General features: G+C 35.7%; 1 protein-coding gene across 9 annotated transcripts in view; it reads left to right on the top strand.

Annotated features, from left to right (window-relative positions):
* The window catches only part of LOC149776921 (uncharacterized), a 90492-nt gene that overhangs the window by 50960 nt on the left and 12063 nt on the right, over positions 1-27469 (top strand). For all 9 annotated transcript variants that reach the window (XR_016416136.1, XR_016416134.1, XR_016416132.1 and 6 more), the window contains 6 exons: positions 1679-1803; positions 5249-5302; positions 6175-6373; positions 18896-19032; positions 21068-21172; positions 24142-24340. Coding sequence is in view for 4 of the 9 variants with exons in the window: in XM_089941631.1 (XP_089797757.1) it covers positions 1679-1803; positions 5249-5302; positions 6175-6373; positions 18896-19032; positions 21068-21172; positions 24142-24340 (819 nt within the window). In the remaining 5 variants the exon portion in view is untranslated. The remainder of the gene's footprint in view (positions 1-1678; positions 1804-5248; positions 5303-6174; positions 6374-18895; positions 19033-21067; positions 21173-24141; positions 24341-27469) is intronic.

Here is a 27469-nt window from a genome sequence, read left to right as displayed (position 1 = left end):
GTCACATAAGATATTTACTAAGTTTTAGTTCTGGATGCTGCCTTGATTCTGACCTTGGAATTTTCTAGAAACAATTTTTGTTTACAGTTTGATGGAAATTTCCATGAAGATGAAAGAGTAGTGGGGATCTATTAAGATTTTTTAAAATAACTTTCTACAAATGAACTTTTGACCCTCAATCTGGTTCTCAAATTGTGTCTTAGGTTTTGCATTAAGTTTGATCATTTTGGAATTACTCATTCATACTATAACATCCAAAGTGAAACCAGTCTTCCAGTACGTTCAGTTTTAATTTAAAAGGAGTTATTTATTATTATTCTCTGGAATTACAGAGTGCTCTTTGATTTTCAGACAAAATTGCCGTATTGGGATTACTGTGAATTCATTCAAGAACAATCATACCATTGTGATACATCAAGACTGTTTACACAGTGCCACATTCCAGGCTATTGGCACATCAGCACATTCAAACTTGGAATTCATTTAGATCACTACTGACATTCATTTGGAACTCCATACTTTTGGACTTGCAGTAGAACTTTTAAGACTATTTGAGATTTAATTTACCACATTGTAAATTTTTTAAAAAACTTTCTCATTGTATTTTAGGGAAATAAATTATTTGGTAATTTTACAAAACTTAATGGTTCTCATTCTTTTCTGTTACGTAGTTTGAGATCATGGAATGGTAACATTAGTGACTTATTATTTTAGATTTATATTTAGTATTTCTACTATTAATTAAAAATAACAACTGTAAACAAATTGTCCTGAACCAATTTATTTAATACTCTCAATAACCCCAATATATGGATCACTATAATGTTTTTAGCAATGACTCTAATAATTTTCTTACCATATCCCAGATTTTTAAAACACATCTTCTGAATCTTGTGGACTGATTAGGATCTTTGTTGTTTTTTGCAGTTTGATTTGACGTATAAGCAAGTATATATGATAAATACCAGTATCGTAAAACATTTTGTTGTTGAGGAATAGTGATAAAATCTTTCCTCATAGGAATAAAATTGGATCATGCATCCATGGTTCTTGTCTTGTAAATGAATTTTTTTAAAAATCTTCTGACAAATCAATACATTGTTTTTTCTTAGCATGAGACCAAAAAACACTCATAATTTATGATGTCTAATAAACAATGTGGCAACTAAGTGCACCAAACATTTCATGCCATGTTTATTTCACTACAGGCTTACAATTCACATTTTCTCAGATAAGTGACATCATGTCTGCGTGGGTCTCTTGTTCATTAAGATGGTATCTTGTATGTTATCATCAAGGTTTTATTTTCAAGGTCATAGTTAGCTTTAAATTATTTCCATTTTCACACTTTTAATTTGATTTCTTATAGATAAAGCCTGAAAACATTTACCTTTTTTTTAATAACTTGACATCTTGCCACAAAAGTCGGATTTCATATGCGTTGAATTTATGTAACCTCAATTTAAATAGGTAGGGTATTAAACATTAACTGAATTTGATAAGCAGTGAATTTAGTCCCAGTTGAATGAAGTAAAAGGTTGTAAGTTAATATATATATATATATATATATATATATATATATATATATATATATATATATATTAGTGAGTTCGCATATCAGGTCACATTTGCATCGCAAATCACCCCTGCAATGACAGTTTCTCCCATCATATTTCAGATACAAAGCTCATGCAGAGGGAAAAAACCAGCGTGGAATTGGTCAGCAGAAGTGGAAATATTTGGAACTAATTTCTGTTGTGGCACAAAGAGACTCTCAGTTGGCTTTGCCATCCTTACAGGAAGGTTAAAAATTACTTTTCCTGCAAGACATGGGGGGATGGGGTGCAATTTCATTTTTGACCAAACAGCCAAGCGAGGAGGATGAAGGGAAATAGACTCAACATTCAAATTATTGTCTTTTAGCTCTACTGGTCATTGATCAGAAGAACTTATGGGATGGCCTGTTCATCATCTATTGTCTGACATCCATCTGATAATACAAGTTTGTTGTCACTACTCCTCCTCAACTACCTAAACTACTTGAGGATTGCCATGAAGCTTTACATACACACATTCATCCTAAGTTAGTTGTAAATGAAAGTTGCTCATACATTCATTATGGCCACCACAGCAGCCATCTTGAAAATCGTGTTTTAGCTACTTTTCCCAAACATATGGTCATGTCAACATCAGGTTTTTACTAAAAGATTTCCTATGGTGACCAGTTGGTTTTAAATGAAAATTGTAATTATTTGACATTTATTATGGTCACCATTACAGCCATCTTGAAATTTATTGTCATCATTACTCCAGAACAGAAAAAAGTCATATTGGAGATTACAATGCAGGAATTTAGCCAGTAATCATTGTACTGTCAATCTGTCAGGCATCTATCTTGGTTCAATACCTATATTTAAAACTTTTTTTTTTTATATGTAGATATGAGTACATGAAATTCTCATGATACTGAGCAAATTAGGACAGATTTTTTTGCATATATGTTTGGATTTTTAATGTAGTGTGATTAATTTGAGTGATATAGCTGTGAAGTCTGCGATGTTGCCATTTATAGTGATGTCTATCTAGCACAGGGTGTCATGATGCAGACAGGTGGCATCATGTCCCAGCCAGTCGCATTATCCTGACACCAGTCCTAACACTTTACTCTTAATACTGAGTGCCAAGTGAGGCAGTTGTTAGTACCATTTTTATAAGTCTTTGGTATGACTTGGCCAGGGTTCACACCTGCTACCTGCTGCAGCAGAGGTGGAGTGGTCAACAGGTTTATATGCAAAAGATTATATACTAAATGAATTATTATCTTGATTTGTGTGAATTTTGTTGATTTCTTTGCGTAATGTTTTAGAAACGGGTTTGAATTCTGCAATCGTTCATCTTGGTAAAGACCTGTCAACATATAGTAGCTAGTAAACATGTAAACTGTCTCTGTTTCCTAAATGTGAAGCCAATGGGACTTCATGAATCCCTAATGTGAAGCCAATAGGACTTCTTGAATCCCTAGTGTGAAGCCAATGGAACTTCATGATTATGGGTATGGGTATATAAGAATGCTGGGTTATGGGTAAGGGTAGATGTAAGAATGCGGGGTTATAGATATAAGAATGCTGGGTCATGGGTAGGGGTAGATGTAAGAATACTGTGTTATGGGTAGGGATAGATGTAAGAATGCCATGTTATGGTTAGTTGTAGATTAAGAATGCTGGGTTATGGGTGGGGGTAGATGTAAGAATGCAGGGTTATGGGTAGGGATAGATATAAGAATGCTGGGTCATGGGCTGGGATAGATGTAAGAATGCTGTGTTATGCGTAGGGGTAGATATAAGAATGCTGTGTTATGGGTATGGGAAGATATAACAATACTGTGTTATGGGTAGGGGTAGGTGTAAAAATAATGTGTTATGGGTAAGGATAGATGTAAGAATAATGTATTATTGGTAGGGGTAGGTGTAAGAATGCTGTGTTATGGGTAGAGGTAGATGCAAGAATGCTGTGTTATAGGTAGGGGTAGATATAAGAATGCTGTGTTATAGGTAGGGGTAGATGTAAAAATGTCATGTTATGGGTAAGGGTAGATGTAAGAATGCAGTGTTTTGGGTAAGGGTAGATGTAAGAATGCTGTGTTATGGGTAGGGGTAGATGTAAGAATGCTGTGTTATGGGTAGGGGTAGATGTAAAAATGTCATGTTATGGGTAAGGGTAGATGTAAGAATGCAGTGTTTTGGGTAAGGGTAGATGTAAGAATGCTGTGTTATGGGTAGGGGTAGATGTAAGAATGCTGTGTTATGGGTAGGGGTAGATGTAAGAATGCTGTGTTATGGGTAGGGGTAGATGTAAAAATGTCATGTTATGGGTAGGGGTAGATGTAAGAATGCAGTGTTATGGGTAGGGGTAGATGTAAGAATGCAGTGTTATGGGTAGGGGTAGATGTAAGAATGCAGTGTTATGGGTAGGGGTAGATGTAAGAATGCAGTGTTATGGGTAGGGGTAGATGTAAGAATGCAGTGTTATGGGTAGGGGTAGATGTAAGAATGCAGTGTTATGGGTAGGGGTAGATGGACTGGAGCAGTTTTGGTTAAGAGTCTTATTCAGTGGCCAAAATAGACATGTCTACAGCAGTCCACAAACTTTCTATCTCTCAGTAGTGTCTTACACAGTTGTATTCACTCCCACTGTTTCCAAGATTTCCTTCACCTCATAGACTGTATTGCATAGACATTGGAACCATCAAAATCATGCTGTACAGCTCAAATGCAAGTCACTTGGTAATTAATCAGCTTTCCTGAGGAACTGTTATGCTACTGTTAAATGTTAAAATAATCAAGAAAACATTACAAAATTTTGTTATGTTCTTAATACTGTGATGCTTAGGAAAGACAGCATAATGATGTATGCTTTCACTGTAACATGTTCTTGCTACGTTGTGCACCCCGTGTCATAATACTTACACACTGATGTAAATGCTATTGTACCCTATGCTCATGTTCCAGCGTTGTAATTGCCAGTAGCCAGGCTCTATGTTGATGCCAAAATACAGTTTAAATTAACTTCAGACCTAAATGTTCTTAGACTTCACAGTTTTAATACTAATACAGCTTTTTGAAAAACTAATAAGACCTATCCATAAACCAAAAGGTAAGGTCTCTACTATGTGTTATCTGATAACAAAACAATCCCACTAATCATAAGTCAGTGACTTGTACTTTAGAACTTGTGTATTTGAGATCAAGTATGTACAGCTAAGCAAATATCATCAAGAAAAGTTCATATCAGACTCAGCTTCTCTTCAGTTCTGGGTTTGATCCTCAAAGCTGGCACATGCAAAGTTTCTGATGTTGATTATATCCTCATTTCCTTGATTTTGTTGACCCCCTTCCTTGGTAGCATTGCATTGAATTGACATGACTGCAGGTGTATTAGCATGTGTAATAGTGTGAACATAGTAAATGTAGTCTTGGATTGAGCCAGCAGATTAGATTACAGTCTTCGCAGTCTGTTCTGCTTGTGTTTTCAAGCAAAAATGACAATGATCTTTTTGGCATGCTGTCTGATGGTAAATGCATCTTTTACCTATTCAGAGTTGGATCAGGATTATACAGAATTGAATGCAGACATCGTAGTGATATGACTGACATTTTTTTTTTCAAAGCTATGTTAAAAATCCAACACATAAAACAGGTCTAACAAAAAATCGAATCGACTATAACTGTACAAAATTATGTCTTTACAGGATCCATATCAATGGAAGAGATGGTCAGTAAGGATGACTTGATGGAGCAAAAAGGTATCTGGGACTGATGGTCAAGATGTATGCCACAAAAGTGTTGTATAGATTGTCCATGTCCATTTATGTATGGACATTAAATACATGCTGCACAACTTGGTTAATGTTGGCACTTTAGTTTCCATGTACTTTGGTAAGGTTTCCATGTTCCAAGAAGACATTTCTGATTGATTGTGTATCTGGTGTGCCTTGCTTGAATGTATTATATGTTCAGTGCTTGGCATATTTACTCACATATTGACCCCCAAATTTTACTGTCAAACTATTACTCATATCAATTATTGCAGCTATGCATGATGTGTCCAGACTTACTTAGATATGAACAAGGATGATTGATATACAATGTACCATTAAGGGAACTTTACTTTATGATGTCATAATGCACACTTTGATTTTAAACCATTGTTTCCTCATCGCTTACAGAATAATTTGCCAATTTTCCTAGGAATTATTTAGCTTGGCATACAAACAGAAAAGTACCAGTCAATTTTATGTGGCTGATGTTTAACAGAAAATGTCTTAGTGAAATTGAGATTCTATGATGACCTGTTGCCAGATTCTAATTTCCACCTTGTGACAGTTGGAATTGAAGCAGTTTGTAGAAACTTGTTTCTTGTCATGCAAATTAAATTAATATAATTCTGATTTTAAAATACCACGTGAAAATGTAGTTGTATTTGAGTTACCAAGTAAATTTCCATAACCTAAGAAAGTGAACCACATTTCAGCTCTATAAATCTAGTCATTTAAAATGAAGGATAAACTATGAACACATATTCAGCGTATAACTGCTTGGCATACATTAACAAATAACAGTGCATATATTAATATATTTTTACATATTGTGAAAGCCTCTTTACATTATTTTACAGAGTTGTCACAAACAAAGATATGGACACATAGAGCAGTGCTGTGTCTTGTTGAGATATACAAGGACAACCGGGAATTGTTCACATCTCGTCTTCACAAGAAGAAAACAATCTGGAAGAAAGTTGCAACTGAACTTGCAAAGAAAGGATTCAAGTATAACTACATTTCCTGTGATAAAAAGATAAGAGTTCTGAAGCACAGGTAAACAACCCAGTGGTAAGGAGGTTTCTCACACCTCTGCACTTCTGGCTGCGTAGTCATAAAAGTAATCTTTTAGGCATATTGGCATGTATGTATAGGTACAAATGAGCAGATAGTCCAGAAATATATTTGATTTCAATCATCATCTCAAAGTGGACTGCTCCTGTGGCCTAGTGGTTAGAGCATCCACCTCAGATGCAGGAGGTTGCGGGTTCGAACCCCAGCCGAGTCATACCAAAGACTTGTAAAAATGATGCTAACAACTGCCTTGCTAGGCATTCAGCATTAAAATGATTAGTGTTAGGACTGGTCGTCCTGGTGTCAGGATAATGTGACTGGGTGGGACATCATGCTACATGTCTGCGGCATGATGCTCCCAGTGCTAGACATAACTATAAACTGTCACATTGCAGACATTGTAGCGATATGACTGAAAAATTGTTAAAGCTACATTAAAAATCCAAAACACACACACTCAAGTTAAGTTATAAAATAATAAAATATTATTTCAATACAATTTCAAATGTTTTGCTCCTACAGCTTTATCACATTAGGGCTTTTCCAGTAAAACATATACCCCCCGGGGGGAAGGCACTTTCAAATTCAACCAACCCACAACAAAAGCAGTTTTAAAAAATTATGATCCACCGTCAGATGTGTTTTAATCAAGAAATACTGCCCCCTACAGAAGTATATTTTTTTAACATAATTTCTGACTATGGGTTAGTGGGCGGTAGAAGCGATTTTAATATTGGGTTGGGGACAGACACGATTTAAATGACAGCTGGCTGGAGGTAATCTACTGAATTCATATACATCATATAATCTGCTGCATATTTTTATTTGTATTCTTTCATTATAATCAGTTTTTTGTCCTTTTTTTTTGTTTGTCTGTCAGCCAAGTATGTCTCTGATACTGTGAAATCACCGATTTTCGTGGTGGCTTATTATTTGTAGATGTCATTGATCAGTCCCTTAATACCTACTAATTTAACATCCAATGAATACAGATTTTATAATAGATATTTCTGTTCTAATACAGAAATCATGAATTTGTTTCCTTACTAAACTCTGTGTTTCCTAAAGTGATCAATATTTCTTGCTATTTTTCTTTGTTCTCAAGCATGCTGCTTTTGAGTAGAATAATAGTTAAATCTTGTATTGCTTTAAATGTGTGATCAGATTCTATGAATCATTATTATTTTTTCCAATAAATGTTTTGGTAAACTTATATGATTTGTCAGAAGAAAAAAAACAATGATGCCTGTGGAAGTGATGTTGCATCATTTGTCTACTTTTACACTATATCATTTCTTGTAAGAACATCTTTTTCAGTTACCGATGTCTTATTTTTACACCTTGTTGCAAGACTAATATAAAATTATAAAAAAATATAGCAAGTCAAACATTTTTATATCATAGATTTAAAAAAATGGATGAAAGTCAAGGAATCATTTTTCCCAGAGCACTCATAAAATCAGTGTCATTGCAGTTAACTGTATTGTCAACAGCATCATAATCATCACTGATGGCCTAGCAGTAACATTCTGCACTTTCAATCCAGTTGTCGCAGGTTCTATCTCCCACTTCTAGTCTTTCATATGAGACTTATACCTATGGCCTGAGGGGCTTTCATGGCAGAGTGGTTTAAGATGCTTGTCTTGTGATAAAGAACTGAGGGGCTTCCATGGCAGTGGTACAAGATGCTTGTCATGTGATTACTTGCTTCCAATGTGCTAATGAGAATGTTGCCAGTTACTTGTGGAAGGTCAGTGGTTCTACATAAGTGGTGTTTGGTGTCTCAAAAGGACATGGATTTTCTTCAGCAGTAAAACTGGCTGCCATATATAGTCTTTCGGGGTTCTTCCTCCACCTAATATATTGTAAAAAAATCACCGAAAAACCCCAAATCAAACCACACTGAATCAACCAACTAATCAACTGTGGCAACAGCAGCAAAGGTACTAGTCAATCATTTTTGCCACAGCTGTATGAGTTTATAACTTTTGACTCTAGTAATTTTTGTAGACCTTAGAATATCATCAGTTATGCCTTTCTGACAGTTACCTAAAAGTCATCATCAGTTGGTACAAATGGAATTTTCATGGTGAGCATATGAGATGGAAAAGTCTTGAGCAATCCTGCATCCCACACTGCCAAAAAGTTTACATTTTAGCTCACTTAAATTTTCTCTTAACAATGTTCATTGTTCCAACTAGAACTGTTATAACTTATTCAAGCTATATTCACCAATATCAGGTGATATGCAACTGTAATAAATATTTGTAACATAGTATGAGAATGCATCAATGTTTTTCAATGATGCATTTGAACTGAGCAACAACCACAATCAACAAACCAGGAAATAAAATTATTCACATCTCTCAGGCAGAAGTAGGGTATAATCATAATCTGCCAAAAGATTTTTAATTTTTTAAATTTGCCAAATATTTTTTCCAACCATACTGATTCAGTGGACATTTCACCAGAATGGACAGAAACAGACCAGAAGGTTAAAATCAGTTTGATACATCTTTTAAGCAGCTAAATTCATATTGGTTTAGTTAACTGTACACCCTTTATTGTCTTCCTTTTGATGAAATTTCTTACTGAAGCTAAGAAAATAGTGTTGCACACATAAAAAAGAGGCACACTTCTACTCATTGTTTTTATTATACTTCTCCATTCCAGCCTGTTCTAATGATCTTCTCCCCCCACATACTGTTTGTCTTGTTTATGATATGTATCTAAATTTCTCACTTACTTTTCCTACTACTATACATATGTTCTGTGAATATGCATATCAGTATGAAACACAATGGGGAGACTAAATCCAAGATTGAAAACCACTACATTTCTGGATGTATTCTGCTTGGATTCCATATTTCTGCACAAAACTCAAGAGTTCAGGACTCTGCACTAATTTAGTTCCCACTGTAAATTTGTGCAAACACCACAATATTAAAATTCAGTAACTTAAAATTTTGAGTGCTCATGATCAAATTTATATCAGTATAGACACATCTCTGACGACAGCTTTTGTGAAGAAAAAAAACAAATACAAATTTGAAATGTGTGCTTTCAATACTGCACCAAAGAGTCAGCTGCTGATTTCAGTAATGAGTCATCCAAACTCGGGTCTGTAAAGGGATGGAAATTATGTTAATAAAATAATGTCCCTCACTTTTTTCAGTTACAAGTAGGACAAGCTCTCAAAAGATTTTTTTATACTAAAATCTTACTTTCATTATCAACCAGTCAGGGACAGTCAAACACATATATACTCTATTTTATCTTTACTGATTTATAGTATGGTTCTCATTCTTTCACATCTGTAGTAATGTGAGTCCTTGAACAACTCTCAATGGTTGTAAGCCTTTTTCGACCATGCTGAATGGACACACTGTAAGATAATGTTCAAGTAACAGAAATACCATGGGATAACCAGAGACCAATAAAATTAAATAGTCAAATTATCTCCTCTGCAGGGATGCTGCCAGGATTTCAGTTTTGTGTGTGTGTGATCTCCAATGAGGAAATGGTGGTTGTGGGAATAGCCATTGTTAAATATCTCCCTAACACTTAAATATCTGTCACTCTTTCTTACTGTTCCACTCTGTTGCAGCTCTACTGAAATCAAAATTCTCGAAGAGATGTCATCTCTAGTTGTATAGTGATTATTACTGTGATGTCATTGGGCATGGTCACGTGGTTGTGGTGGGGTCTTGGTTGGAATGGCATAAAGACTATAGGCTTACTCCATATTTGACAGCTAATTATGATGTTGTCAAAGGAATTAAAAAATTTCTAGCAATTCAATTGGACTCGGATACTTGATTCATAGTCAATGAACAGGTTCTAAAACTGAAGTGTTTATTTTGGAGCTCTGTTCCTCCATCACATTCAAGATTTGGATATACCAAAGGTGAAATTGGTACAGTTGCATCCTAAACTACTATCGTGGCTACTTCAAATGTTATTTAATGTGAGACTTTAATGCAAGAACTCGTAGCTTCAGTGACTTTTGGGTTAAAAAAATTAATTTCTTCTCAAACAACTCAATTTGGTGCAGATTACATTGTTTTTTTAATGATACAGTGAGAATTCTTTATGTGTAAAAATTACACAAGAAATGAACAACATCAGATCAGAAAATTACTACCACTGGGAAAATACTGATAGGAATATACAGAAATAATGATATAATTATTTAAGTGGAATATATGGTGACAATACGAGCACTAGTTCTACAACTTTGTGCAAAATACATCTTGTATGACTATTCTGTTGTTTCTAACAGCACTGTAATATGGCAGTAATTTCTGTCCACTTTTTTACTTTAGTCCCTTCTAATTAATAGTTTTAGATTTTACAACACTAAGTACATTTTACCTTTTGACAATAACACATCATTACAAATATTTAGATTGCAAGAAAATAGAAGTTACAATTTTATTAAAAGCACTGGTACCAGTAAGACTAAAGGAGATGGTATAAAAAAAAAAGAATCAGGATGAACAGATTAGTAGTGTAGTAACGAATCCATATATCAGAATGGCATCAAGTATTTTTTCATCAATTTCATCATCAGTTAATGATACTGCTTAAAAATGTATTGTACTAGATAATAGACTTTTTTAGTTATCCATTTTGCAATACAAATACCAAATGATGGCTTGGAACTAAGTGCCAAAAGGTCTGCAGAAAATACCACCATGATCAAAATATACATAGGAAGAAGCGAACACAAACAGGACAAATTTTATCCATCTTGCTTTGAGTTTGCACAGATCAGGCAGTCTCTTATGTTTAACGTCATTTAATTTTTGCACATAGAAAGCATGTACATCATTTGGTCATACATCTGCATGATACAAAAGTTTGTCTTTTTATTCTTTTGTTGCTCAGTGGTTCTGCCAATTTGAGATCTACACACACTTAATTATGTTGTATGGGGAATCTCTGATGTTCCCTGTGAGCATTAATCTGTTAATTGTATCTGAATTTAATATGATCCTCCTCCTCTGTGTACGAATATTATTCTGTGCTGTGAACTCCTTTAATTGCCTGCTGTCTGAAACGCATATGCATAACTGGCTTGAACAAGTTACTGTTCTTTATGGTTGTGCAATTTTCAACATCTCACATGTATGGCCCCATGGGTATTCTCTCTTGGATATCTCTGTCCCAAAAAGAAAACATTTGACCCAGAGGTCTCGTTAGAATTTTAAAACTTAGAGTCCATGGCTCCCATTTTGGTAAAAATATGAGTCTCAACAGGAAAAGTTGCAGTCCCCTCTCAGAAAACCATGCCAATTATAAGAACTATTGGTTGCCAGAGTTTAATTTCTACATTCTTTATAACACTGACATAGCTCTTGCTTGTTCATCAGAGTGAGTCTGAATTGTTTCGATCCAAGGAAGGTCTTATTCAAAGCACTAAGCTAGGCATCACACACTTTCTTACACTTGGATAATGTCCCTTTCAAATTATCAGTTCTTGCAACTTCAGCCCTCTCCTGAATCTCACAATCTTCGTCAGTTTGCCGTTGAACCCCAAAATACTCATTCAAGTCTATGTCTTAACATGTCATGATTCCGAGGTCATGTGCACTGCTTATTCCATTACACTCGGAAATGAACACAATAATGAAAGCTAAAGTTGTTTATTTGATGTACTGTTATAAATGACCAGTACATCTCTGGGTATTTCTGCCTCTGAATTCAAGCACTGTAAATATCAGTTGATTTTCCCACCCAGCTGCCAGGCAAACGCCTTTGATCTCGCCGCTTAGCTATTGCAGCATGTTCTTTTGATGTACTCTTATAATGGTGGGGGGGGGGCTTTCAACCACTAAATTCTGTCATTGTAAATATCATCACAGCTAACTGATCAACACATTTTCCCACTATGCAGGTGACTGAAGCAGGACTGGCAAGTCTTTGAATTTTACCGCCCACCTAAATAAAAAAAATTGGCGTCCAAATACGCGTGATTATAAGCGTTTCTGAGACCTCTGTCAGTTTTCACAAACATGAACCCTGCCAAAGATTCACTTCCTTGAATCAGTGTTTTGCTGCCTCTTATGCCAGATTTATCTCTTCCATAATGCTGTATTAGGGTTTTAAGTCCAACATTCCCATAGTCTGCTTGTTTAGACATGGGTATATTTAATAAATATAACCGGCATATTGTCCATCCAACATGTACATTGGACTCACACTCAACATCAAATTTAGGTTCAAAATCACACACTGGTATTTCCAGTGACATTTTTCCAATGTCCAACAGACCGATATACATGAAATTCATTGTCATCATAGCTATCACCAGCCAGTATTTGCCGACTGAAAACGTCTGAAGACAAACCATGTTGTGATTCAATCATTTTGATTTCCTGTGTGATCCTTATTGAAAACACGCATTTGTAAAACTTCCACGATGAAAGTAAGGCTAAAACTCCATAAAATGCATGTTCTAGGGCCAATGAACGAATCAAATTTAGTTTAACAGCCATTCATGTTGAACCGAAGTATCCAGATATCTGGATGTAGCATCATCGCTGAGAGAAAGCTACGGCAGCGCGAATTACGTCGCGAAATGCACTTTTAAAGTTAAGTTAAAAGTTTAATAAAACTTGCATATTTAACAAAGCACATTTTTTTTATATCCGCGGCGTTGACGTAATTTGCCAAATGTGTATCACTGCTTTAAAAGTATGCGAATTCATACAAATTACGTGCACTCGCATGTACTGGCATCATTTTCTGACCCAATGTTATATTCACGTTAGACCGCTAGGAGGGGGGTAGATGCGATTTTAAATATATATTCGTTTTTTTTTCTTCTTCTTTCTGACAACCCCACCAGCGATTTCTCATTTTGTTAGCACAACCCACAACAGAAGTGATTTTCTTAACCAACCTTCCACTGTCAGAATCAAAATAGTTCGAAACACAACCTCCTACAGAAGTTTTTTTGAAGTGCCGTCCCCGGGGGTGATATATGTGTTATTGGAACAGCCCTTGGTCTGAGTTCAATACTGGAAGCCAGCACAAGCATCAGCACTTGGTTCCCAAACAGACATGGGTGGTTTCCTCTGGTTTCTTGTTGTTGATTTTTTGCCAAAAGGACAACCTTATGCAGCTGTGAGAACCATTTAGTGTATATTACACAAGTCATTAAAACTTGATGTACCCTTGTCCTCAGATAAGGGTTGTTACATGGAAGAGTATGGAAAAAGTACCCTTGTTACCAGATAAGGGTCAGTACATAGAAGAGTATGTGGGAAAAGTTCCCTTGTCTCCAAATAAGGGTTGTTATATGGAAGAGTATGGAAAAAGTACCCTTGTCTCCAAATAAAGGTCACTAGATAGAAGAGTATGTGGGAAAAGTTCCCTTGTCTCCAAATAATGTTTGTTATATGGAAGATTATGGAAAAAGTACACTTGTCTCCAAATAAAGGTCACTACATAGAAGAGTATGTGGGAAAAGTTCATTGTTTCCAAATAAGAATTGTTATATGGAAGAGTATGGAAAGAGTTCTCGTGTCCCCAAATAAGGTTGTTACATTGAAGAGTATGGGAAAAGTACTATTGTCCTCAGATAAGGGTTTGTTACATGGAACAGTTGTGGAAAAGTACCCTTGTTCCCAAATGAGGGTTGTTATATGGAAGAATATGGGAAAAGTACACTTGTCCCCAAATAAGGGTTGTTACATAGAAGAGTTTGGGACAAGTCCCCTTGTCCCCAAATAAGGGTAGTCACATAGAAGAGTAAAGGAAAAGTCCCCTTGTCCCCAAATAAGGGTTGTTACATAGAAGAGTTTGGGAAAAGTACCCTTGACCCCAAATAAGGGTCATTACACAGAAGAGTATGGGAAAAGTTCCCTTGTCTGCAAATAAAGGTTGTTACATAGAAGAGTAAAGGAAAAGTACCCTGTCCCCAAATAAGGGTCATTACATTAAGGGATATGGGAAAAGTACTCCATCACTAATTGTTTAAAAACTAATAGCTAAAGAAGTATTTAAAAATTTATAAAATTTTCATGAGAAATCCTGTTATCAGCTAGACATAAACAAATATATGTGTTCATGAGTGAATTTTTCTCACTGTAACACATTTATTAAGATTACTTTCTGCAGCAAAAGCCCACACAGTCGATCTGCAGCACATTTGAATCGCAAAAGATTTCCCATGTTATCACATACTTTAAGCTGACTTTATAGTTTTCTGTCAGAGTAAGGTTGGTACAGTTATAGAATTTGTGTAAAAGAAATTCTTTTGCACTATTGATAAGTGACAAAAGTCAGAGCCATGTCATTATACATTCAGTCACCCTCTGAGTTTATAGCATTAGAAAACACCTACTAGCAGGGAATATGTGATGCAGTATTAATGACAACACAATGAAGTGATCGTGCCATTTTGAGCTGCACAGTAAGTGTTGATTATGCAAAAGCAGACTACCTGTCGGTCTGGGCCTATGCTGTCCGTATTTTAATGTTCATTATAAATGGGTGTATAGTGTGGCACTTTCCCAAAAGGTGTAAAAACAAATCAACATAATCTTAAATTGCTAAGGACATTCTTTTCAACTGGCAGTTGTGTAGGTACAAGTCTGTGTTTCTGACAGAAATGTATCGTATATGCTCACAAGTTAGGTCCAGCTGCATACAGTGTAATTTCTGGTTTGCCACTATGCAGTGTTCCAGCAGATCAGGGTCCCTGTTATGTTCTACTGATTACTTCCAGCAAACTGCATAGACCCAGATTTGCAGTGCATTATATATTATGGTATTAGCTTGGTTATGGTTGCAGATTCAACAACTGTTCAGGCCAGCCCCATGTCAGCTGTTTTCAGTGCATCCTTGAACAAGGTGCTGAGTTTCCATGAACTTGTCATGATATAACAAACAGTGCGCTGCAGATATTATTAAAAACCAACCAACAATCAACTAGATCGGGGTTTGTAATGTTTTGTTTTGCTTGGTATTTCAGGCATATCACATAAACCTAGATCTTCCAGAACATTTTACAACTTATAGTATTTGGGCAATGTGTTATGTATGACCAAAGACTAATAGCATTTGTGCAATGTTGTATGTATGACCAAATATTGCTGATAGCATTTGGGCAATGTGTTATAAATGACCAAATACTAATAGCATTTTGGGAATTGCCATGTCCAAATATTGCTGATAGCATTTGGGCAATGTGTTATGTATGACCAGATACTAATAGCATTTGGCCAATGTGCTATGTATGACCAAATATTGCTGATAGCATTTGGGCAATGTGTTATAAATGACCAAATACTAATAGCATTTTGGGAATTGCCATGTCCAAATATTGCTGATAGCATTTGGGCAATGTGTTATATATGACCAGATACTAATAGCATTTGGCCAATGTGCTATGTATGACCAAATATTGCTAATAGCAGCTGGGCAATGTGTTGTGTATGACCAAATACAAATAGCATTTGTTGTTTTGTTGTTGAGTTTAATTATAGTGGCGTGCTCACAATTGTGCATGTGCCACTTTTTTCTGACTGCACTGCAGCCTGCTAGTTGTTCCTGGGGAAGGGAATGGTGTCACCTCCCCCAGGCTTTTAAGGGTTCAAGGAACCCAGATAGTTTGGCTTCAATCTGTGGGTCCATAAAGGTCCCTTACAGTTGAATGGTTGACTGTCAGTAGTGGGAAGGAGAGCTCGGGAACGGTCCTGGTTGCTTCACATCACTGGTTTCTTGTTGCATTTGCCTGGTGTTTCTTTTTTCTTTTTCTTCTTTCTCAAAAAATTCTAAAAAGGGGGGTGTTCTATGCTGTTTATAGAGGTTGTTAGTAGAATTCATGTATGAAGAGAGATTTTCAAGGTTATTATGGTATTACTAGTCGAGGTGTTTAGGGTGTGCTTCCTACATTATGTTATTTATAAGTTTTTAGATATTGCCTCTTTAAGTTATTTATTTATTAATGTTTTTAGAGATTGAATGTTATTTATACTTTATTTAGCAAGAGACCAGAGTCCTAGCCTACTCGCATTTGGACAATGTGCTATGTATGACCAAATATTGCTGATAGCATTTGGGCAATGTGTTTAGACAATGTGTTTAGACAATGTGCTATGTATGACCAAATACTAATAGCATTTGGACAATGTGCTATGTATGACCAAATATTGCTGATAGCATTTGGGCAATGTGTTATGTATGACCAACTATTGCTGATATCATTTGGGCAATGTGTTATGTAGGACCAAATATTGCTGATAGCATTTGGGCAATGTGTTATGTATGACCAACTATTGCTGATATCATTTGGGCAATGTGTTATGTAGGACCAAATAATAATAGCATTTGGGCAATGTGCTATGTATGACAAATATTGCTGATGGCATTTGAGCATGTGTTCTGTATGACCAAATACTACTCACATCATTTTGGCATGTGTTATGTATGAAAAGAATACTGCTTGCAGCATTTTGGCATGTGTTATGTATGAAAAGATTACTGCTTGCAGCATTTGGGCATGTGTTATGTATGAAAAGAATACTGCTTGCAGCATTTGGGCATGTGTTATGTATGACCAAATACTACTCATAGCATTTGGGATGTATTATGTATGACTGAATACTACTCATAGCATTTGGGCATGTGTTATGTATGACCAAATACTACTCATAGCATTTGGGATGTATTATGTATGACTGAATACTACTCATAGCATTTGGGCATGTGTTATGTATGACCAAATACTACTCATAGCATTTGGGATGTATTATGTATGACTGAATACTACTCATAGCATTTGGGCATGTGTTATGTATGACCAAATACTATTCATAGCATTTGGAACATGTTATGTATGACAGAATACTACTTATAACATTTGGGATGTATTATGTATGACTGAATACTACTCATAGCATTTGGGCATGTATTATGTATGACTGAATACTACTCATAGCATTTGGGCATGTATTATGTATGACCAAATGCAACTCATAGCATTTGGGCATGTACTATGTATGACCGAATACTACTTATAGCATTTGGAACATGTTATGTATGACTGAATACTACTTACAGCATTTGGGATGTATTATGTATGACTGAATACTACTCATAGCATTTGGGCATGTGTTATGTATGACTGAATACTACTCATAGCATTTGGACATGTATTATCTATGACTGAATATTACTCATAGCATTTAGACATATGTTGTGTATGACTGAATACTACTCAGAGCATTTGGGAACGTGTTATGTATGACTGAATACTACTCATAGCATTTGGGATGTGTTATGTATGACTGAATACTACTCATAGCATTTGGGATGTATTACGTATGACTGAATACTACTCATAGCATTTGGGCATGTGTTATGTATGACTGAATACTACTTATAGCATTTGGGATGTATTATGTATGACTGAATACTACTCATAGCATTTGGGCATGTGTTATATATGACCAAATACTACTCATAGCATTTGGAACATGTTATGTATGGCAGAATACTACTTATAGCATTTGGGATGTATTATGTATGACTGAATACTACTCATAGCATTTGGGCATGTATTATGTATGACTGAATACTACTCATAGCATTTGGGCATGTATTATGTATGACCAAATGCAACTCATAGCATTTGGGCATGTGCTATGTATGACAGAATACTAATTATAGCATTTGTAACATGTTATGTATGACTGAATACTACTTATAGCATTTGGGATGTATTATGTATGACTGAATACTACTCATAGCATTTGGGCATGTGTTATGTATGACTGAATACTACTCATAGCATTTGGACATGTATTATCTATGACTGAATATTACTCATAGCATTTAGACATATGTTGTGTATGACTGAATAGTACTCACAGCATTTGGGAACGTGTTATGTATGACTGAATACTACTCATAGCATTTGGGATGTGTTATGTATGACTGAATACTACTCATAGCATTTGGGATGTATTATGTATGACTGAATACTACTCATAGCATTTGGGCATGTGTTATGTAAGAACAAATACTAGTCATAGCATTTGGGCATGTGTTATGAATGACTGAAGACTATTCATAGCATTTGGGCATGTGCTGACTGTATGACCAAATACTACTCATAGCATTTGGGCATGTGCTATGTATGACCAGACACTACTCATAGCATTTAGGCATGTCTTATGTATGACCAAATACTTTTAATTAATCACATGTTCACACTTTCTTGTCCAAAACATATTTTCTAGGTATTTTTGAGTGGAATACGCTATTGAAATCAGTCGATTGTGCTGACATGAATTGTATTTTGTTTGCTTGTATAGTTGATTAGTTTGTTTTGATTTGTTAAGTCTTGTTAGTTGATGCAGATTTTACATAAATAATTGCTTCAAGGCTTCATTAATTTTGTTTCTTAACATCAGATGTTTTAAATACATGTTTTTGCTTCGGATGAGGTTTTCTGCAACAGTAGATGAAATGGTTGTTTCTTCATTTAAGATACAAGATGATAATAGAAGGAAAGGATCAGAGTGCCAATACTAACCAGACTTGGAAATACTTCAACCTCATGGATGATCTACTTGCAGGGGATCCAGTTTTCTGGGCTTCGAGATCATTGGCTTCCCTGTCAAAAGGTTAAGCTATTTACCTTCTGGATATGCTCTTAAAAGTGGTAACATTTTGATTAGAATTTGTTTCAGTTGAAAATGGGGATTAAAGTCTCCCAACTTCGTAAATGAAGTAATTGCCTGGCATGGATTAGCGAGATGTGACCTAGGCATCACATTTAGGCTGGCAGAAGTGGTAACCCAATCAACATTGTCATTGTTCAAGTTTTGTGTTAAAGTATATGCAAGTCATGTGGGGAGGGGTGCATCAATACATGGATGCAGCTGACACTAGGTTCATCAGAACTCTTTATCATTTTATTCAGTACATTGAAGAAATTTTGTGTACTGGCTGTTCAGGGGATATGTCATTGACTTGAACAACAGGGAAACTGAGCTGCTGGTGCTAAAATACTTTGGACTGTTGTGTATGAACACTGAAGATGGTGAAAGTTCTTTAAATTAAATAAAATTTTGAGGTAGATGATGTGAGTATAACAGCACTAACATTGTTCTAAAGACATAAAAAGTATAAGTGAAATTATTTAAATAAGAATTAATTTTTATCAAGCCCATATTAGTAAGACCTATTAGTCACTTTTCTAGCATTGTCAAAGGTGGCATCAGCAGCATCAATAGTTTCTTTACGTTTTTGTTAAAGATTTCATTTGTATTCTTTTCCGAAATCAATTGATTATGTCTCCGGTTGCCTAGTGGTTAGAGCGTCCACCTTGGGTGCGGGCGTTTGTGTTCTTGATCCCCAGCCGAGTCGTGCCAAAGAATTACAAAAAAGGTACTAAAAGCTGCCTCACTTGGCGCTCAGTATTAAGAGGTTAGTGTTAGGACTGGTCGGCCTGTTGTCAGGATAATGTGACTGGGTGGGACATCATGCTACATGTCTGCAGCTAGACATCGCTATAAACTGCCACACTACAGACATCATAGCAATATGAGTGTAATTTTTTTAAAGTTACATTAAAAATCCAAATCACACACAGTTGATTAAGTCACATCATAATTGGCATGAATCATTATGAAGCTAAGATAATTCCCCGTACGACATTTTCCACGTGGATTGGATATGGAATCCATACGTACTTTTAAAGAAATATCCATATGGACATTTTTCTTCTATGGTTGAAGGACTCATGAATTTCAGTGTATCCATATGGAAATGTTATGGACTCCATACGTACTCCGTATGGAAAATCTCATGGAATATGCTAATTAGTCCATGAGATCTGTGGGTTGTCCATATGGAATAAAATTAAAATTCCATATGGAATTTGTGAATAGTCCATATGGAATTGGCAAATGGTCCATATGGAATTTGTAAATAGTTCATATGGAATTTGGTAATAGTTCATCTCGTACAAAAGTTTCTGGTCATACTTAAGGCGTATTTCAGACGGGTTTTTTTAAGCACTTTCTGTCTTAACCATTAAAAAAATCTAAACTGCCTAATAATTCTTAGGCATTATTGGGAATCAATGGTAAATATTCACCATAATTTTTAAAATGGATCATAAATTTTATTTTGACAGACATTAAATATGGCTGTACTAAGCCATGTTCCATTCCACTTTTATTTTATGTTTCTGACTTTTGTCAGGCATGATGATGTAATAGTAAATATGCCAGATGAGGTCATGGCAGACATTTGTCAGGCATGATGATGTAATAGTCAATATGCCAGATGAGGTCATGGCAGACATTTGTCAGGCATGATGATGTAATAGTCAATATGCCAGATGAGGTCATGGCAGACATTTGTCAGGCATGATGATGTAATAGCAAATATGCCAGATGAGGTCATGGCAGACAAGCCCAGTTAATGAAACCATTCTGAAATTTTAAACAAATTTCAAACTTTTAAAAGGATAATAATTATAAATGTATTTAGGACAGTTGACCAGTGAAATCATTTTATTAGTTATTTCTATGTAAGCTGGGCAGAGCAACATCAAAGTGCGCAAGTTCAACAATTACTATATAACTTAATACACGTTTTATTGACCAGCATTTTTTTTATTTTCAAATACGTTGAATTTGTTTAAAACAGAGTGCCCTATGGTGGATGAATTGCCAGATGAAAATGAGCTTGAGATTGACATTTTGGATGATGTTAAGTTACAGAATCAAAGCAGTTTGGAACCGCAGAAAAACAGTAAGTAATAGTGACAATTTATGTTAACCATGATTGGACTATTCTTGCTTGTGTAAATACGGCCATTGTTTATATTTAAATATAACAAACATTGTGTATTCATTGCCTTGGATGGATTAATCTGTTTCAAGCCTGTGACATACTCTTTAGTCCCTGTCATTTGAATATTTGTATATAATAATAATAATAATGAGGACTTTGTATAGTGCCTAATCTTTAGAAGCTCTGAGCGCTTTGCAACATTAGAGAACACCTATAAGATAAAAAAACATATAATGATATGATTACAAAAACAAACACCATGAAATTAGAAAACGTAGAAAAGCATGCTGAGAATACTTAAGGTAGGAAACATTATTAGGTCTTTAAGTTTGTTCTTGCAGTCAAAATGAGTGAGTTTGAGAACACTCTTGAATGGGATCTCTGTGTCTTTGTGTCTGAGTTCAGTGGGCAATTCATTGCACGTTGCTGGGCCCTGGTATGCAAAAGAACGCTGTCCATATGACTTTTATTTTCATAGTGGGAATAATGATTATACGATTGTCAGAAGAGGAGTATAAGCATCTTGCTGGTGTGTACACATGGGTGAGGTCGGATAGGTATGTTGGACTAGAGTTGACAGTGAAACGTAGCACAGAGAACAAATTTTGTGTTTGATTCAGGATCGAATGGATAGCCAGTGTAGGGTACAGAGCAGCGGGGAGGTGTGCTCTGATCGTGGTACTCTAAGTATGATCTGAGCAGCTGTGTTTTGAACTTTTTGAAGTTTCTGGAGCATATATTGAGATGAACCAGACAGAACTGAGTTACAATAGTCCAGTCTAACTATAGACACTTTTTAACATTTGGTTCTATTGGCCTTAATAAAGCTACCAGGCCAGCTAGGTGAAGGGACATAACTCAAATTCCATGATTCTACTCAGAGTAGTTATCTTCCTTGATCTATTTTGGCAGTTTTTGTATACTATTTCAAACAGAGGAGTCTCAGTAGAAAATGTGTATAAAAGGTAGTTGCTTAAATATTTTCTGTCAGAATTTTGTAATAAATTTTCTATTAGGGTTGGGGTTATGACAGGAAAAGCAAGTTACAGGGTGGGTGTTATGTATACTGTATATCCTGTTGGCAGTATTATTTTATGTACAGAGCCAAATATATATATAGCTAAGGAAGCCATTTTGTTCATGTTTTATTACAGATTATTCTTGTCTTATCCAGTAGTATATGAAATTACAGGTATTATGGTTGATATCTCAGCACGGGCCTATTGGCCATTTAGTGACTTGCATGATATTAATTTTTGTATGAGTTATTGCCCCTTCGGACATATAGCTGGTGTAATATATGACAATTCTTTATGATTAGTCCTGCATTTACTAGCTGATGTCACTTATACTTGATGCATTATACAAATATATACAGCTATATGACTGAAATGTAACATTTATTATCTTTATCCATCTATCCATCCATAACACCTTGGTTACGTTTTGCATTTAAAATCAGTTTTCAGGCACTGTGTTTTATATCCTCATCTCCATATAATAATATAATCTCGCTGTTTTCATTGAAACTGTATACATGTTATGGTCATCATACGGAGATGTCCATTTTGACAGATTATGATCCTCCCTTAATTTTGTTAGAGCTTTGCTTGCCTTTCCATCTTTAAGCTGAATGTAATTTATGACAGAATCTAGTGAACACAACAGGTTCCACAGTTTTTGATGGATTTCTTTGAAACCAGGTAGATCACCAGAAGATATGCATAATGACCAATCACTTTGTTCACACATTTTTGCACCCTCTTTGTCTTCTGTTGTAATGCAGTCTTTGGCACAATTTCATTTGCACAACTAGTCTGAAAGATTTCAATGGATCACCATGAAACTTGGGGAAAAGTTATAATCTTTATCTGAAAATGTGCATATGAACAAACCACTGAGCTTTTTTCAATTTTTGTAAGAGTTATTTCCCTTTTTTAGTTTGAGTTAGACATTGTGTATGACAGAATATTGTGAACACAACTAGTTCTCACAGCTTTCAGTGGATCACATCTTTTTTTGTATGCTATGAGCATCATTTGAAGATTCATATCTCAACAAACTACAATCCTCCCCCAGTTTTTTGTTAGAGTTATTGCCCTTTTTACCTTGGAGTTGTTGAATGCAGTGCACAACAGAATCTTATGAACACAACTAGTCTTGCAAGTTTTGATGGATTTCTATGAAATGTGATGCATATTATGGTCATCATCTGAAGAAGTACATATCTACAGATTAATACTCCAGGAGTCTCGTTAAGGTTATTGCCCATTTTGGTCTGTGGCTGAATGATGTGTTAGAATCATGTGAAAGCAACTTGTCATGCAATGTTTATTGGCTTGTGGTGAAACTTAGGTACATATTATGGTGATCACCTAAAGGTGCACATGTGGAGAAATCTTTGTACTGTCTTGAATTTTATACTAGTTTGTGACTTATAGGAGTATATTACAAATTATGTGAATGCAGGTTTAAGTTTCAGGTGAATTACTTTGAAACTTAGTACATACTACGGACATCATCAAAAGATATCGGGGGTGGGGGGGCGGAGTGGTCACTGCCATCTCATCTGTCTGCGTGGGTTCGAATCTTGGATTCGGCCAATGTTGGTATGTGAGAAAGCTTGCCAGTAGCTTCTCATATGTCAGTGGTTCTTTCTGGGGTTTTCCCGGGTTCTTCCTCCACCATTAATACTGGCTGCCATGTATAGCCTATCGTGTGCTGAAAAATGGTGTTAAACCCCACAATAACAACAACAACACCAACAAAAGATATCCATGCTGAGCAGTCATGGAGCTTGCAGTATTTGCACAAGAGTTGAACCATTTTTATGACTAGTTTCATCTCACTCATGGGGTAGCTATGGGGTGCATGAGAGTTGGAGGCAAACTGCTCAACTTTACACAGGTTTTAATATATTTTTGCAGCAACATCCAGAGTGACTACATGGACACATAAAGCAATACTTTGTCTGCTGAAGACATACAGAGAGCATCTGGCATGCTTTACATCGCAAGATTATAAAAAAGCAGACATCTATAAGAAAATTGCAAGTGAGCTTCAGAAACAGGGATTCTGTTACAATCGTCATCAGTGTGATAAGAAGATGAGAAGTTTAAAGTACAGGTAAATGTAGATAAACTTCAAACGTAAAGTACAGGTAAATGCAGGTAAACTTCAAAAAGGTAGAGAATAAGTACATGCAGATACAATGTAACTTCAGTTAGTCATACATCAATGAATCATATTTTTCTCTAATCAAAACCACTTCATTGTATATTTACTGCGCTAGTGGTTAGAGCATCTGCCTCGGATGCGGGATGTCATAGGTTTGATCCCCGGCCAAGTCATACCAAAGACATAACAAAAATGCTACTAACAACTGCCTTGCTAGGCACTCAGCATTAAGAGGATAGTGAAAGGACTGGCTGGCCTGGTGTCACGATAATGTGACTGGGTGGGACATCATGCTACATATTTGCGGCATGATGCCCCAGAGCTAGATATCACTTTAAACTGCCACATTGCAGACATCATGGTGATATGACTGAAATTTTTTTTAAACTATGTTAAAAATCCAAATCACATCACAACACATTTAATCAGAACCAGTGAAATGATGTCAGGATCAGGATATATTTTATACATTTGTAGGATTCATGCAGAAAACAAAAAAAATATTAAGGCACAAAATGAACTGAATGTGCCAAAGATTATGCATCATATTTCCAAGCCCAGTGTTTGTTTACTTAATTAATTGTCCCTACCAATATTCTCATTAAGCATACTGTAATACCTAACTCAGCAAACCAAAATATTAGGCACTATTAAAAACTACATTCCTTTTCCAATAGTAATACTAATAATGATAATGTAAAAACATGAAATAAAGTCAGAAAAACATGAGGCAGTTCAATGAGTTGTAATACATTAATGGTATTGTGAATGGAGTTTTGCATGCACATTGTCCAGTTAATGTGTGAAGATTATTTGATGATTAAACGTTGAGATGTGTCATGCTGGAATTTCACATGAATAGTTTAGGAAATTAATTATCATACCTTCCATGATATTGGAATATCAAAGCCAGAAATATGATGCTAGTCCATAAATTAGTGACTTCAGCCATCCGGTAGAGTTTTATTACCGAAATAGCGGAGATGCAGGATAGTGATGGAGTCAATTTGACCAGTGGAAGAATCAACATTTCTCTTGTGAGACTTTTATTGAGCAATAAGTTAGAACTAATGTTACTATTTATTATTTTAAGTTCTAGGTTATATAGAACTTGTTTTTTTACATTAATGTTTGAAATAGTATGCGTTTGATAGGTACTATTTCTAACCATATTACGACTCTTTGCATCATCAGTACATTGTACTCTTGCATGATTCACATCAAATTCACTTATCTGTTTCGTTCTTTTCTACTTAATCAGAAGTATGAATATATAAATAACATTAAAAGTAAAAACCACACCACAGACATTGAGAGGACAACTTAATTCTGTCTAAATTTTGTGTGCAGAGGGATTTTTCCGTGCAGTTTGAACAGTTGACTCAGTTACCGCCATGGCTAACCCTGAGAAGGACAAACATTGATTGGCTAACTAAGGTCACGTGATGTGAATAGGAGTCTATAAATACAAGTGCAGACTGTGCACTGGCAGATAGCTGTCAGAGCGGCAAAGTATGAACATCTAAGTAGAAAAGAATTTCAGGCCATATAAAACCATCACTTATATATTTTTACATGACCGATATTAACTTTGACACTTTACAATCCTAAATCTGAATCAAATTGTTATGAGAAATTTTAAAATACCATATATACGCGCGTATAAGCCCGTTCACATATAGGCTGACCCCCCCCCCCCCACTGAATTGGTAAAACTGTTATAAAGTGCATGACCTGCGTATAAGCCGACCCATAATTTCTAGACTACCGGTACATCACAAGATGCACAAAGTGAGTTCTGAATACGTTTATTTAGGCAAATCACATTATTAAATAAAATGAAAGTAAGAAAGCTAATTTATATGTTGAAATAAAAACAATTCTAAAGTGTTAAGTCTTAATGGAAATTTAATTAATCCTCATTCTAAAATCATGAATTATAAAAGTTCTAACACTTTTAGATCCTTCAAAATCTGGCTCTGTATCAGACTCGCCAAACATTTCATGAAACTCTGCTTCTGTTACGGGTGTGCTTTCATCATATATGTCGTCATTGTCATCATGGTCATCCGATAGTGTGTCGTTCTCCTTCTCGCTCTCCTTGTCATTGTCGGATTGAAATATAGCATCATCCTCTGTTCCATCCATGGCATTGCTGATACAGCACTTCCTGAATGATTTTGCAATCATTTCCGATGGAATTGAGTCCCATGCTTCTTATACCTACTTGGCGACCAAATCGATGTCCGGCCTCATTAAATTCCCGCCTTTTGTCATTTTCACAGCCCCTGAACAAACCCATTCTGCCCACATCTTTCATAACTTGTCCTTAAAAGGTTTGTTAAGGCAGACATCAGGAAGTTGTAACACTGACGTTAAACCTCCTGGTATCACAGCCAGTGTTGTTTTCATTTTCTTTGCGGCCTTTTTTACTTCATCGGTCTTGTGTGCACGAAACATATCCCATGCGAGCATTGAAGGTTTCCGAAGAATTGCACCTGGTCTCTTGTTCCGTACTTTCTCCAACCATTCAATTGTTCCACTTTCGTCATCCATCCCTTTTGCTGTGCACGAACGATGACACCAGCATGAAATTTCATGCTTTTCAGCAGCGTCTTCCTTTTAAAAATGATGACAGGAGGCAGCTTTGATCCATCAGCTAAACATGCCAATACAACCGTGAAATGCGTTTTTTCAATGGCTGGTCGTTTTTATCAGAATAGTTTTCTCACCAACAGCATTGACTGTTTTATTGCTTGGTAAGTCAAAGGTCATAGGCATCTCATCCATATTTCCAATTTGTGATAGTTCAGATGAGCACTCCTTTCTGCGTTTAATGATGAACTGCTGAAATGATTCAATTTTTTCTTCCAAATCTTTTGGTAGCTTTTGTGTTATCTTCATTCGTTGCCTGAGGCAGAAACCATTCCGGTTCATAAAACGAGAATACCAGCCAGCTGATGCAACAAATTTTGAATCTGCCAACTTATATTTATCATTTTTCGCCATCTGCATAGCACGTAGATGAATTGCAGTTCGTGTGACAATGTATCCATTTTGTCGATGTTCACTTACAAA

Source organism: Sinohyriopsis cumingii, chromosome 18 (genome assembly GCF_028554795.1).
Source record: "Sinohyriopsis cumingii isolate HCF-2022 chromosome 18, ASM2855479v2, whole genome shotgun sequence".
In the NCBI taxonomy this organism is placed as follows: domain Eukaryota; kingdom Metazoa; phylum Mollusca; class Bivalvia; order Unionida; family Unionidae; genus Sinohyriopsis; species Sinohyriopsis cumingii.
This window is presented reverse-complemented; position numbering and strand designations above follow the sequence as displayed.